Here is a 14,131-nt window from a genome sequence, read left to right as displayed (position 1 = left end):
GTTCTGTGCTTGGACCATATCCTCATATCCATGTTTTGCTTCTGTGCTGAGATAGTAAAATAATTGGTAAATGGATGTATCCTAGCCCCAAAGGATTCAAACACTTGGTCCTCAGGATTTAAGGTTGTTTGTGGGGGATGGGGGTGTGTGCACATGTGTGTCGGTGTGTAGGTGCAGAGGAGGGTGCTGGGTGTCTGGACCCAGCTGAACTTAGAGCCAGGCTAGTTGCTAGCAAGACCTAGTGATCATCCTCCTGCCCCCTCCCCTCAGTGCACAAAGCCACACAGTGTTTTAGGTAGGTGCTGGGATCCGAACTTGGGTCCTTGTGTGTGTGCAGCAAAAGTTCATTCACTGAACTGTCTCTCTGGCCCTACATTAGGGTTTCTCTTTTGTTTTAGGTCCTGTGTGTCATTTTGCACCCATAGCCACTGTATTGGAGCTTATGTTGGGTCCACATTTGTCATTTCCACTGAGACTGTATTGGAAATGCTCAGTTCTCTCTGTCCATACCTGGGTATGGTTGTAAAGTAGTTGTTTAAAATTAAATTATTTTGCCGGGCGGTGGTGGCACACGCCTTTAATCCCAGCACTCGGGAGGCAGAGGCAGGCGGATCTCTGTGAGTTCGAGGCCAGCCTGGTCTACAAGAGCTAGTGCCAGGACAGGCTCCAAAGCCACAGAGAAACCCTGTCTCGAAAAACCAAAATAAATAAATAAATAAAATTATTTTATATAACCAAATAAAATTAAAATTTGAGGCAATGGCAGTGTGGTTAATACTGCTGAACGTGGGGGCCTCCTGGGTAGTGAGGAGGTCCTTGCTAAGCCACGTAGGGGGAGTGCTGACAAGTACCCATGTGATCAGTAGGTACAATCTGAGCTTTTGAACAGTTGCCATAACAACATGCATGTAGCACAGGTTACTGTAGAATATTTACCATCATCTGAATTACATGGTTTTGGAGGCATGAGCAAGGTTTAAACTCATTGGAATTTCTGCATTTGATGGTGGTAGATAATAAAAAGTAAGGACCTGGGCTGGAGAGATAGCTCAGCAGTTAAGAGCACTGGCTGCCCTTCCAGAGGTTCTGAGTTCAATTCTCAGCACCCACATGGTGGCTCATGACCATTTACAATGGGATCTGATGCCCTCTTCCAGCACACAGGTGTACATGCAGAACACTTGTACGGAAAATTAAATAAAGTTCAAAAAAAAATTAAGGACCTTGCTGAGATGTGTTACTGTGTGCTGGGTATTCGCTGCTGTCTAGAACAGCAGGTGGTGAAGTGGCTTAAATTGCTTATGGTGGCCCGGGGTGGTGGTACACTCCTTTAATCTCAGACTCGTAGGCAAAGCAGACGGATCTCTCTGAGTTTGGGGCCAGCCTGGTCTACAGAGCCAGACCCTGTCCCAATAAATAAAAGAGCAAAATGAAAACCTAGCTTCCCTATGGAATGATGGGTGGCTCCGCCTCAGATTGGGTCCTGGGTGATTGCTGGCGACTCACAGGCTTAAGATGCTCTTACTGCAGATTGAGAACTCAGCTGCCCACCTCTCATTTTCCAGCATCGCGGAGTGCTGCAGCACACCCTACTCCCTTCTGGGCTTGGTCTTCACGGTGTCCTTTGTCGCCTTGGGTGTTCTGACACTCTGCAAGTTCTACCTGCAGGGATATCGCGCCTTCATGAACGATCCCGCCATGAATAGGTAAACTGGTCATGTACAGTCTGAGTACTGATGTGGTCTTTATGGATGTCTTTGATGAGTTTTAGAGAAAATGGAGTTTTTAGGATTCTTTGTCTTGACTAGCTGGTTGCAAAATTGAGATTGAAGAACTGTGAAAAACAACTAAATTTCAATATGAAGAATGTATTTTAATTATATGTATATTCTGATGAATATTGGATATTTCATTGCATTTTCTAGATTTTGAGATATCAGAAAGCTTGCTTTTTTCCCATTTGAATCACGTGTCCTGTTAAAATCATATTTCTATTGTGTGTGTGTGTATGTTTTGCCTGCATGCATGCATGTACCATGTAATGTCTGAAAGGGCAGAAGAGGGTATCTGATCCTCTAGGACTGGAATAAAGAGAGCTGTGAGCTGCCCTGTAGGTCCTGGGAACTGAGCCCAGGTCCTCTAGAAGAACAGACAGTGTTCCTAACCATTGAGCCATCTTTTTAGCCCCATCTGTAAATGTCTTCACAGAGGAATAGCTAGGATCAAATCACCATTCCTAGTACAAGAACCTTTGATATCATAACCAGTTACTCAGATTCCTCTACCGATATTTTTAATACTTTGCTCAGTTAAGATCTGAATAAGATCTCTGTTGTACTTTACTGATTCATATTTTAAGCTCGCTTAATATAGTATTTAGATTCCTGTGTTTTCTTGTTGAAGACAGCAGGTCATTGCCCCCTGGTGCTTCTATGGTGTTAGAGCGTGCCCCAATTCGCTGTTTTCTCTTAGCACAGGTTTTCATTTTTGTGCAGCCCATCTGCAAAGTCAGTTATTACCAGGAGGATTGTTGAGTTGGCAGGTTTGTTCAATATACTCCAGTATTCAATTGATTGATTGATTAGCAAGTTTTCTCCATTATTATTTTACCTGTGGATTTTGTCACAATTGGTGTGTTCCCCATCCCACACATTCCAGTGTACTATGCAGTATCGTCACGCTTTTAAGTATTTTCTAACATAGTTTTAAATGATGCCTATTATTTCTCACCTGAGGCTTTTTTGTTTTGTTTTGTTTTCATGAACCAAACCAATAGAATATTATAAAGTCATGAGACTTTTTGGGTATATATATTATTCCATATGGAAATTAATACAAAAAGATTTGTTTTTGTTTATGCTGTTTAGTGCTTCTTATCCTTTTTTTTGTTTTGTTTTTCTTTTTGTTTTTTGTTGTTGTTGTTGTTGTTGTTTTTCAAGACAGGATTTCTCTGTGTAGCCTTGGAGCCTGTCCTGGAACTAGCTCTTGTAGACCAGACTGGCCTCGAACTCACAGAGATCCGCCTGCCTCTGCCTCCTGAGTGCTGAGGTTAAAGGCGTGTGCCCGCCTACTTCTTATCTTTTTAAAAAGGATATTTTCTTTTCCAAGAAGCAAGTATGTTTTTTAAATAAATACTTTGTGTTTAGCTTGCACGTGTGCGCACGTGTGTGTGTGTGTGTGTGTGTGTGTGAGAGAGAGAGAGAGAGAGAGAGAGGTCGAGATCAGTGAGATCCGTGTATAGATGACGCTGTGATCTGCACGCTCCATTGGCTGTCTGGCAGCAGAAGGGTCTGTCTCAGTGGCAGTCTGCGTAGGAATTTTTCATTTGAGAAGCTTCTTTTTTCTTTCTTTTGTTGTATGGTAAACTCACTACATGCTTTTGAACATGTAAGGATCTGTGTACATCAGTATGTCGTGTCACACTGATGCAATGGGACACGCAGTCACTTTGCCTACAGATAGGTTTTAGCCTGAAATGTCAGCATAGCTGTAAAACTGTGGAGTCAGCAGTCAATGCCTCTGGAGTGCCTTCTTGGAACTCCATGGCCTTTGGAACATGAACTGACTTGTGCACTGTCTGCCTGTCAGGGGGATGACAGAAGGAGTCACTCTGCTGATCCTGGCAGTGCAGACCGGCCTCATAGAACTTCAGGTGGTCCACCGTGCGTTCCTGCTCAGCATCATCCTCTTCATCGTCGTTGCCTCCATCCTGCAGTCCATGCTAGAGATTGCGGATCCCATTGTTTTGGCGCTGGGAGCTTCCAGAGACAAGTAAGGAGCACCCTCATCCTCTTTGATCCTATTGCTGTATCTTTTCCCACATCCCGCCTGTAGGTTGAAGGAGAGTTTTAGAGAGGGGAGATGGCTGGAAATGTGCTGTTCCCTTGGCTGTTTAATTCCTTATAGGAAGTTTTTGACTCTGTGTCTTTGTATGTCATTCATGTGTTGTATTTGCCTGTGTGTGTATATGTACATGTCGAGGCCAGAGATGGATTCTGGGTGTTTCCTAGATTCTTGTACCCCTGATTTATACATGAGATTTGATGACTGAGTTAGTCTAGTCAGCCAGCTTGCCATGGGGAATCTAGTTTCCATCTCCTGAGCACTGTGATTAGGCAGTTGTCTCCCTGGGGAATCAGAACTCTAGTTCTCAAACTTACACGGCCAGTATTCTATCCCCAGCCTGTGTGTAAGAGTGCCCTGTAAGTGTATGAGATGAGGTACGATTTTATCCTATGTAATGATAGTTAAAGGAGACGAAGTATTAGGGGGAAATGCAAGTGAAGAAGAAAGGATAAGAAACATAGGTACCTACAGAATTGCAACCTTCTTTGATGGTCTTTTAAGAAGTTGCAACATATGGAGGGATGGCCTAATGAAGGCTTTTGATGCCATATGGGACCAAATAAAATTAGTAGCTGGATCTGTGTACATCTAGTATTAAGAACAATTTTAAATTATGTTTATTTTTATTTTTTAAAATTATTGTTTATTCTTATGTGGAGTGTATGCAGGTATGCATTCACTTGTGTAGAGACCAGAGGTTGATGTCAAATCAGAGTCTCTTCTCGCATAGAGAGACAGAGAGCAAACGACAGAGGTCAATGTTGGGTCAGGCTCTCTTACTGATCCTGGAGCTCACTGATTGGCTAGACTGCCTGGCTGTCTAGTCCCCAGGGCCCTCTTGCCTCCACTTCCGCTGCTGAGATTATAGACATGTGGCCTAGCACACTAACTGAGCTGATGAAGCTGTGGCTGCAGCCATGGAATGCATTAAAGACCTAAAACCCAAACCATTCTTTCTTCAAAGATACTATCTTGCATACTGAGGAATATTGACTTAGTGGCAGGGGGCTTGCTTAGAATGTTTGGAACTACTTTAATTAAAACAAATGTACAAAACTAATGATACTATTATGGTTTGTAGTTCATGCAAAGGAATTCCATAAAAGACTGGTTAAAACTAAGTCACTATTCTCTCCATCCATGTTCCATCCACGTTTTGATGCTTGGTTCTGGAACTACGTTTGAATTATTGCTTGGAGAAAGCAGTCTCTTGGGAGGTAGAATTGTGAGAGCAGATTTATAAAATAATTGAAATTAGCATTTTAATTACAGTTTGTCAGCTTCGCTCAAGTGCTCCATCATCTCCGTGGGCAAATGTTTTGTAAAATTCTTTTAAAAGGCACTGTGGCTGCAAAAGTCATTGCTGGTGTTCGCCTTCTCAGCTGTGTCTCAGCTAATCCTAGTGATGGTTGTCAATTACAGCGACTGGAGATTTGATCTTGGAGTTCAAGGTTTCTCCATAAAGCATGTCGCATATTTAAGGGTAGGCTCAGTTGAAAGGGTATTGCATGGGACTGAAAATTGGGGTGCTCTGACCTAGCTACAGTCACTATTATGTTGTTTTTTGAGTGTCTTTTTAAGATACATTTATTAATTTTGCATATTAGTGGAAATGCTAGAATACTATAGAAAGTTTGTAAAGGACAGAAAAACCCCAAATTGCACTCCAATAAAAACTAATTAGCAGGCGAGGTTCTTCATCCCTTCAAGATGTGGATCCAGTCTCCTGTTTGTTTCTTCTCTATCAGAACCAAATGCAAAGGAAACTTAGGGGGGAAGCCTTGCCTAAGGGTCTGGGCCTCCCACCCCCATATCCCCAGTGGTCCACGGTAGTAAGGGGACCCCAGTAGCTACCATGAATGGGAAAAGCTGTGAGAAAACCATCACCCGCCGAGAGTGCCTGCAGAGCTAAGGAGCAGGCCACCTTGCCTCACTGCTCTGGGGAGGAAGCCGATAGTGACTGCCTTGATGCTAAGAGACTCTTGTGTCTGTCCAGGAGCTTGTGGAAACACTTCCGTGCTGTGAGCCTCTGCTTGTTCCTCCTCGTATTCCCAGCGTACATGGCCTACATGATTTGCCAGTTCTTCCACATGGACTTTTGGCTTCTCATCATCATTTCCAGCAGCATTCTGACCTCTCTCCAGGTGAGCCTCAGACTGACTCCGCACTGCCTGGTTGCTCACAGTCCTTCCCAGCGAGGAGTCAGACTCCTGCCGGTCCCTGTGCACTCTTTACTAGAGCGTTTCCATTTATGTGCTCACAGCTGCTTATGAAAATGCTAGATAGGCGCAGCTGAATATCTCTGGGGTCTTTTTGGGAGGGGGCAGAAATTCCTTTATGATGAGAAGCATGGCACTTACATGTCATGAAGACACTGCTTTCATGCTTGTTACCTAGATCATGTGGTTTTCCATTTGTGGTAATGATATAAACATTTTGCTTTGCTTTTTTTTCATGGTGAAAATAAGATTATATTTAGAATTAGCCATCTGGACCAAGTTTAGGTGATCCCAATTTTGTTGGCAGTATCTGAATCATCATAATCATGAGCCAGCCGAACACAAGCCTGCTCTCAGTCCAGTCCGAACAGGCTGTTGACTTTGGCCATCGGTGTCATGGAGTTTTTACACAGCCGGTTTGCTCTGGTGCCTGTTGTCCTTGTCATCTACAGGAATACAAGTGCACCCACCATGTTTGCCTTCCATCTTCTTCATGACTGACTAGGTGGTCAGGAGAACTTGACAGTGGCTTAGTGTTCAAGCTAATTTCTCCTGGACGAGCTCTTTTTGAGGGCGTTGGGGTTGCCTTCTATCACTGTCTACTTTCTTGGCCTTCAGGGCCTTCCTTTTGGCTTTGGGAGGGGCTGGAGGCCTCCTTTGTTTTTGGTGCCATCTTGACAAAAGTATATATATATTTAAAAAAACAATTTAAGCCTTTCAGTTTATCTTTGCAAAATGATACAATGCAGAGTTGTCTTATAATCCTTAAATTGATAAGAAACTATAACACTAAAATATCTTGGAGCTTGTTTAGGGTGGGCTTTTCAAAGTATATGACTACTCAAAAATACCCTTATAATATATATCTATACAACTTATGTTTGTACACATATGATATATACTATAAACATTCATAGCTAACATATTATCACACACATAAACACACACGTTCATACATGTGAACACACATGTTCATAGACACGGCAAGCTTATTGTGACTTTGGAGGACTTTGCTGCCTTTTCAGTAAGCAGTTAAAGGAAACGTGGTCCTGGAAGTGACGCTCTCAGACCTGTTGTGGAGAGCAGAGGAGCAAAGGGCTGAGGAAGGTCAGCGGAGAGCTGATGGGCGTGGGTGACCCTGAGGACACTGGTTACTTGTTGAATGATGCACCATCACCCACGTGCATCACCTTTGGCTCTTTAGAGCATATTTTTATATTTCAGTCTTCCCTGGGTATGCTTGAGATTTTAAATATGGTACCCTAAAAGAACCAAGAGTGTGTTATTTCTTTAGACTTAGGGAGAAATATTTTCTTATGATCAATTCTAATAATATACATACATTTTTCCAGGTTCTGGGAACACTTTTTATTTATGTCTTATTTATGGTTGAGGAATTCCGCAAAGAGCCCGTGGAAAACATGGACGATGTCATCTACTATGTGAACGGTACTTACCGCCTGCTAGAGTTTCTTGTGGCCCTTTGTGTGGTGGCCTACGGCGTCTCAGAGACCATCTTTGGAGAGTGGACCGTGATGGGCTCCATGATCATCTTCATCCACTCCTATTACAACGTGTGGCTTCGTGCCCAGCTGGGATGGAAGAGCTTCCTACTCCGCAGGGATGCTGTGAATAAGATTAAGTCTCTCCCCATCGCTACGAAAGAGCAGCTGGAGAAGCACAATGATATCTGTGCCATCTGTTACCAGGTGACCCGCTCAGGGGCCGTCTGTTTGGGTGGATCAGGTGGGGTGACCCTTGGGGACTACAGCATGAACCGGTTTCAACGTAAATGTCCAGACACAATTAACTTCTGGATTTGGAAAAAATAATGGGGTTCATAGATTAGATTATTAAAGACCTGATAAAATATATCCATTTTACTTCTAAATTCAGTTTTAATATAGTCTTTCAAGTTCTAATTATTATTGTTTTCAATATTATTGCTCACCCATAAATAAAGGAGAAACAGGTTAAGTGTATTTTATATTTACTACTGAATACACACAGAGACACAGTGTTCACATATATGTATGGTTAAATATATCCTAGCAACCAGGAGTCAGCAACTTCTGAAAAGTGGTGTGCCAAAATTTTGACTTTTCCTTGTGTCTTCTGGGGGGTTGGGAGCAGTGTCTGGACTTAAAGCTGCTGAAGAGTGAATGCTGTTCTCTCAGAGAATTCCAGTCCTGTGGGGTTTGGAGCATTGGTAGAGGCAGAATACAAGAGTACTGTTGAGGATGGATAGACAGACGGCCTCATGTCAAGATGATGGTTGCCCTCTAGTACAAATGAAAGATAATTTTAAGTCATCTTAGATATTTGTAAAGCCTAGAGTCTGGTCCTCCTATGGGAGGACTGAGTAGCAGCATTTAGAATTAAGCTGGAGGTGTGGACAAAATTACCTGGCAACAGCTGCAACCAGGCTCCATGTAACATCACTGGGCGTGTAGGCTGGTGGCAGACAGCTATAGATAGTGTTGCTGTGTGTGAAGTAATGATTTTCCTCCAGAGCTCCTGGAGATGCTGTAGGGGTGTGTGTGTGTGTGTGTGTGTGTGTGTGTGTGTGTGTGTGTGTGTATAAAACTACCAATGGCAGGAATTTTTCTCATAGTAATATAAAGCTTCCACTTTTTAAAAGTGTACCGAGAACATCTTTTTGTTTTCTTGCCAGCATTTGATGCACTGAGGAGTGTGGTCCTGAGTCTGGTCATGGTCCAATATTCTCTTTGTTTCTGAAGTGGACTCCATGTCTTTTTTAGCCTCATTACCCTCAGAGCAAAGCACAGAAAGAATAAGTTTGGCACACTCAGCTTCGGCAGCCAGTGTCTAAATCTCCTGTGTTGGGGTCCAAGAGTCCTCTTTTTGTGTCCCCTGTTGTCACCACTTTTTTTGAGGTGCTGGAACTACCTGCCGCTCACACATGGAACACGAGAGATAAGTTGCTTAGCTTCCCGGCTCCCTGCTTCAAAGTCTCCAGGGTGTTACCAACTCTTGGCAAGGAATTTTGGGGTGTTCACACTTCCTTGTTTAAGGATATTAAACAGTACCTGAAAAAGAAATCCTCAGATTTTAAATTCCTGTCGGGCCCTCCGTCCCTAAAGAATATTAATATCAAAAGAGGGGGTCACCGTTCATTGGTTTCTATGATTGTTAATCTTGAGTATCTGTAAGTCATATGAGGGCCTTGTTCTAAGTATAGATTTATGGATCCTGGTTCAGATTTTCTAACTTAGTAGGGCTGGTATAGCCCAAGAATAGGTTGGAATTCTTGAGGAGTGCTGGTTTACACAAAGTGATTTTAAAATGTCTGTGCATTGGCCCTAACACAGTTGCTACTTCCTTGCCAACTCTCTGGTGTTCCATGGCTGAATTTTGTCTCCTTGCATATAGTCTCCTCATGGACTAGTCTCTAGCTGCATTGGCGCATAGTCGTGGAAAAAGTCCTGTCTGTGTTAGATTTTTTCCGAGGCTATAATTATTTGTCTTACCCCAGTGGCTCGCATCTTTGTACCGTGTAGTGTAACCTTCGTGTTTCCCGTTTAGAGCAGTTTCTTCTTCACTTTGGGTTGTGCTCCCTTTTGATGTAGTGTCCACAGTGGCTCTTACATACTGGACAAGGGCAGCAGCTTTATTAGTGATGTCAGATGGCTCCAAGGCCTGGGCTGCAGGGTTTCTGTTTGCACTTCAAAGAGATGCTGGAGTCAGGGCCCTTGGGGTAGCATCCTAAAGGTTAAATGGTTGACTTTTCTGAGGTGCCTCTTTCAACCTCTCTTTCAGGACATGAAATCGGCCGTGATCACGCCTTGCAGCCATTTCTTCCACGCAGGATGTCTTAAGAAATGGCTGTATGTCCAGGATACCTGCCCTCTGTGTCACTGCCACCTCAAAAACTCCTCCCAGCTCCCAGGACTGGGGACGGAACCGGCTCCACAACCTCCTGCAGGGGCTGAGCAGAACATTGTACTTCAGGAAGGTCCCGAACCCCCAGACCATGAGCGTCCACCAGGGACTGGAGCACAGGAAGGTTCTGGGGACAGTAGTGAACACAGCAGAAGCTCGGCTAGTCAGGAAGAGGCTGTTGACCCCAGAGAGGATCCTCAGAGTACAGAAGGTGGAGCGTGTCCTGCTGAGTCCGCCTAGAGGAGAAGCAGCAGGCTTGGAGCTCTGCACCGTGGAGAAGGGCCGCCCAAGGTGGAGCTCACGCTCAGATCCGAGGAGTGGATGTAGGAGAGGATGAAGCAGGGCCCTGCCTGACATTCCAAGGATCTGTTCCAGGGGTACTCGGTGGACACCACCTGCTTTCCAGCCCACTTCGTGTTGTAGGAGAAATTTTGCAATGTACACTAATCAGAATGTATTTATATGTTCTATGCTGATGTTTTGTGGAGGTTTGCCAAGAAAATTCAATCTCAGCAACTTCAGGAGTGGCCCGTGATTTGCGAGGGATAATGAAATCAGGTTTGAGTTTTTGGAAGGGGCCAAGAGGACAAAGATCTGGAGGTCAGCATGGGAAGATGCAGGCAGAGGTGGAACTGGCTTTTCCTTTCCCATGGGACAGGATCACTCTGATTATAAAGTATGGGTAACAACCAGCCCTTTTCTCCGCTCCCCTTCCCCTCAGTTGATTGGAACCACCAGGTGATTTTGTCGTTTTCTACAGCACCACAAATGGAATCAAAGATGTAGAAGCATTGACTGCAATCTAAGATGGAGGCACACACCCATCACCATGTGCTTCAGAGAAGGGGTGGGTGGGCACTGGGCCGTTTGGGGGACATTCATGTCACCTGAGACCCTTGGACTTGATGCTGGAGTCTTCATATTTTGATGTATATGGACCTTTTGTTAATATATTGTATACTTTGTTGGCTGTGTGAGGTAAACTAAAACTCTAATGAACACTTTGGAGTCCACTTTTAAAAGGGAGGCCAAAGTGGGAGGAGCTTTAGGGCACTGATGAAGGCCCTGGTGTACTGTTCAATCCTGTGTAATGTTTCATTCTCGCAACTGAATCAAAAGCAGTGTTAAATTCTGGCAACGTTTGCACTTGGGGAATGAGTACCTAACTGTATGATCCCACCCTGCAAATGCCACTTTTGAAGCTGTGAATAGACTTTGCACCCTTTCTTTGACAAGGATATGTCATATTTAAATTTTTACATTCATCATGGCTACAGGTAGAACTGGGGAGGGGGGATGTCATTTTTTTATGGGATTTTGATATGAAAAGAAAACTAGTCATTTATTTATACAATAAGCTTGGCTCAAAAAAAGTGTATTTCAGACTTGGTATTCCTACTGTGGGATGTGGTTTTCTTTTTCTTTTTTTTAGTAGCAAATTTGGATGTAAACTGACAGACATAGCTGAATGTCTTAATAAATTTAAATTTGAAGATAATCGTGTTGTGTTCCTGTGCTGTGTTGTGCTATCCCTTCCATGGGTTTCTCCTCTGAACTCCCTCACCACAGTGCGCTGGCCTTGAGGAGGCACAGTTGGTTGGCTGACTTCAGACAGCTGGTGTGTGTCCTTGGCGGCCTAGGCCTTGATGTTTAGAGCTGTCTGCCCTTGGGCGCAGAAAGATCCGAGTGCCAGGGTTAAAGCTGTGACCAGTGACATAGTTTTAATATCACATTTTTAATTATTCTTTGAATTCCATACATTCAAACAGTGTACCTTGTTTATACGCACCCCACCTCTCACCTCCCCAGCACTCCCAGCATGCCCCAGCTTCATGTTCTCTTTCTCTTGGTCCCTGTAACCTGCTGAGTCTCATCAGCCCTGCCTGTTGGAATGGCAGCTGATTTTGCTGGCTTCATCTTGTGCAGGTGACCAGAACCATAGTGAGGTTCATGAGTACAGCGACCACATCACATCCAGCAGACTGCATTTCCCAAGACTTCTCACCCTTGGGTGCACGCCTGCTTCCTGCCCCCTCTTCAGTGATGGGACTTTTGAACCCTGGTGGTAGCATCCCAGAAATGCCTGGGAGCTTTTGCAAAAACAAGAAAACAACCTGACAACCCCCACAAAAGACACCCTTTCCCGTCATGGCTCCAGAACTACCGAGTCAGCTGTGGAGTCAGGAAATGAACTCGAGATTTCCCAGGTCTTTCTAGGCAGACACATTTAGAGTTTCTCCCATCTTTAGAGAGCCTGTTAGCCAAAGCAGATGGCTCCCCCTAGTGGCGGTGAAGTTAATGTTGAAGAAGTAGGTAGGTGGTTTTTGTTTGTTTGTTCGTTTGTTTGTTTTGACAACTTGCCGAAACCTGTTACACAGCAGTGGCTGTGACATCCTAAAGTTGTCTTTCAAGGCCTGGACAGAGATGCTCTCACTAGCCAGCACTCAAGTGGGACAACTAATTTTATTAGTACATTGCTGAGGCCTGCGCAGCCTGGATAGCCGAGACTGGCGGGGGGTGGGGGGGGTGGGGGGGGTGGGGGGGTGCCGGGATTGAGACACGGAGGCTTCTTTTCAGGTGGAAGAAGAACAGCAACCTTTATTTTGCCCAGCAACCTTTTATACCTCTACTCCTTCTGTGGAGACCCACCAGCCAGAAAGAACACAAACATCCTTGTCAATTACAGACCACAAGGAAGTTACCCTGCCTGTCAGGGGGAGTGAGGGCAGCTGGATCTCAACAGTACACGGTTTTCAAAAGTTTGGTGTTTCCTTCTGACTCCTTCAGACCATTGGGAACCTCAACTTAGCGCTCCCTGTTCTGATACACTGGGGTAGTATCTTAGAGAACTCAACGCTGCCAGCCGTCTCCACCTTGTAGGTTATGGGGACTGAGCTCAGGTTGTTAGGCATGGCTGCAAATGATGTCACCTTTTGAACCCTCTTACCCTCCCTTGTTTTTAAAGTTACTTACATTTGTGTGTGTGCGCACGTGCACCCAGCCCAAATGTGAGGATTCAGAGGACAGCCTGTGGGAGTCAGTTCTCTCTTACCAGGTGGGACTCAGAAACTGAACTCAAGTTGGCTGACTTAGTGGCAAGTGTGTCTGTCATCTTGCCAGCCCCCTAGTCATTTTTGGTAATATTTCCCATATCACAGCACACTTGACTCAGGAAGAAGACCTACTAAAATTTCACCATCTAGTTAAGGGAGGAAAATGAGAAAATAAAATTTACCTTTAGTTATACTTAGTAATCAATGTCCCTGGTAATGCGGTGTTCTGTGTTACTTGTGATCAGTATGCTCACAAACTTATTTTTTTCATCAAATTATGAAGCTGGACCTTAAATTCATAGCTCACTGTTATAAATTCTTATGCTAGTTCCCAGCATGTATTTTACTTTGTGCTGTTTTTCATTTTCTAAAAATTGTCTTAAAGTCACAAAGTCAGGGCAGGAACTGCAGGGTCCGGCTTCCAGCCCCTGGACTGAGTGCAGAGCTCCTGAAGCCCCTGGTTTGATTTGGATTTCTCTTCCTCACCCCCACCACATGGTTTGGAGATTATATGTATATGTATGTGCTCTTCAGGAGTTTCAGCTTCATACAGTGTATTTTGATCATATGCACTTTTTCCCCAACTCTTCCCAGATCCAAGCCTCCTCTATCTACCCAACTTTTTGCACCCCTCAAAGGAAATCCTTCAAGATCAATCTTGCCACCCATATATTCCATATATTCTTGAATGTGTGGTCTTCTGCTGGAGTGGGGCATGTTTTTAAAGACACATTCTGTGTTGCATTATAAACATTTTCCTGCTTTTACATACTGCTTGTTTGGAAAGTAGCGTATTAATAGAATAAAGCTCACACATCGCCTCATTTAGGAATTCTCCGGATTCATTTCATGTCTGATGTTAACAACTCACCCCTACCAATAAGCATGCCTCCCCACCCAAGGGTGATCCTCTGTTTTAAGAAGTTTACCCTTCCTGGGCTTCCGGAATTGAAATACATGCCACACACCTTCATGATGCATCAGTTAGGGCTGAGCTGTTTCTTCCCTGCTTTGTCCTTAGAGACGGAGCACGGCACATCAGAACCGGGTTTACATGTTTATGGGTAAGACTTGATTAGAACGCAGCTATAAATATGTAATGCAAATTAT

The 14,131-nt window shown here is 44.2% G+C and overlaps 1 protein-coding gene across 2 annotated transcripts in view; it reads left to right on the top strand.

Moving 5' to 3' along the window:
* The window catches only part of Rnf145 (ring finger protein 145), a 46,424-nt gene extending 34,958 nt beyond the window's left edge, over positions 1 to 11,466 (top strand). For both annotated transcript variants that reach the window (XM_075941285.1, XM_075992871.1), the window contains exons 7-11: positions 1,566 to 1,706; positions 3,589 to 3,771; positions 5,843 to 5,990; positions 7,418 to 7,774; positions 9,846 to 11,466. In XM_075941285.1, coding sequence (XP_075797400.1) covers positions 1,566 to 1,706; positions 3,589 to 3,771; positions 5,843 to 5,990; positions 7,418 to 7,774; positions 9,846 to 10,208 — 1,192 coding nt within the window. In that variant the 3' untranslated portion in view covers positions 10,209 to 11,466. The remainder of the gene's footprint in view (positions 1 to 1,565; positions 1,707 to 3,588; positions 3,772 to 5,842; positions 5,991 to 7,417; positions 7,775 to 9,845) is intronic.
* The last annotated feature ends 2,665 nt before the right edge of the window (positions 11,467 to 14,131 follow it).

This window comes from Microtus pennsylvanicus, chromosome 11 (genome assembly GCF_037038515.1).
Source record: "Microtus pennsylvanicus isolate mMicPen1 chromosome 11, mMicPen1.hap1, whole genome shotgun sequence".
NCBI classification, from domain to species: Eukaryota; Metazoa; Chordata; class Mammalia; order Rodentia; family Cricetidae; genus Microtus; species Microtus pennsylvanicus.
The sequence above is the reverse complement of the archived record's forward strand: the minus strand, read 5'-3'. Positions and strand labels throughout refer to the sequence as shown.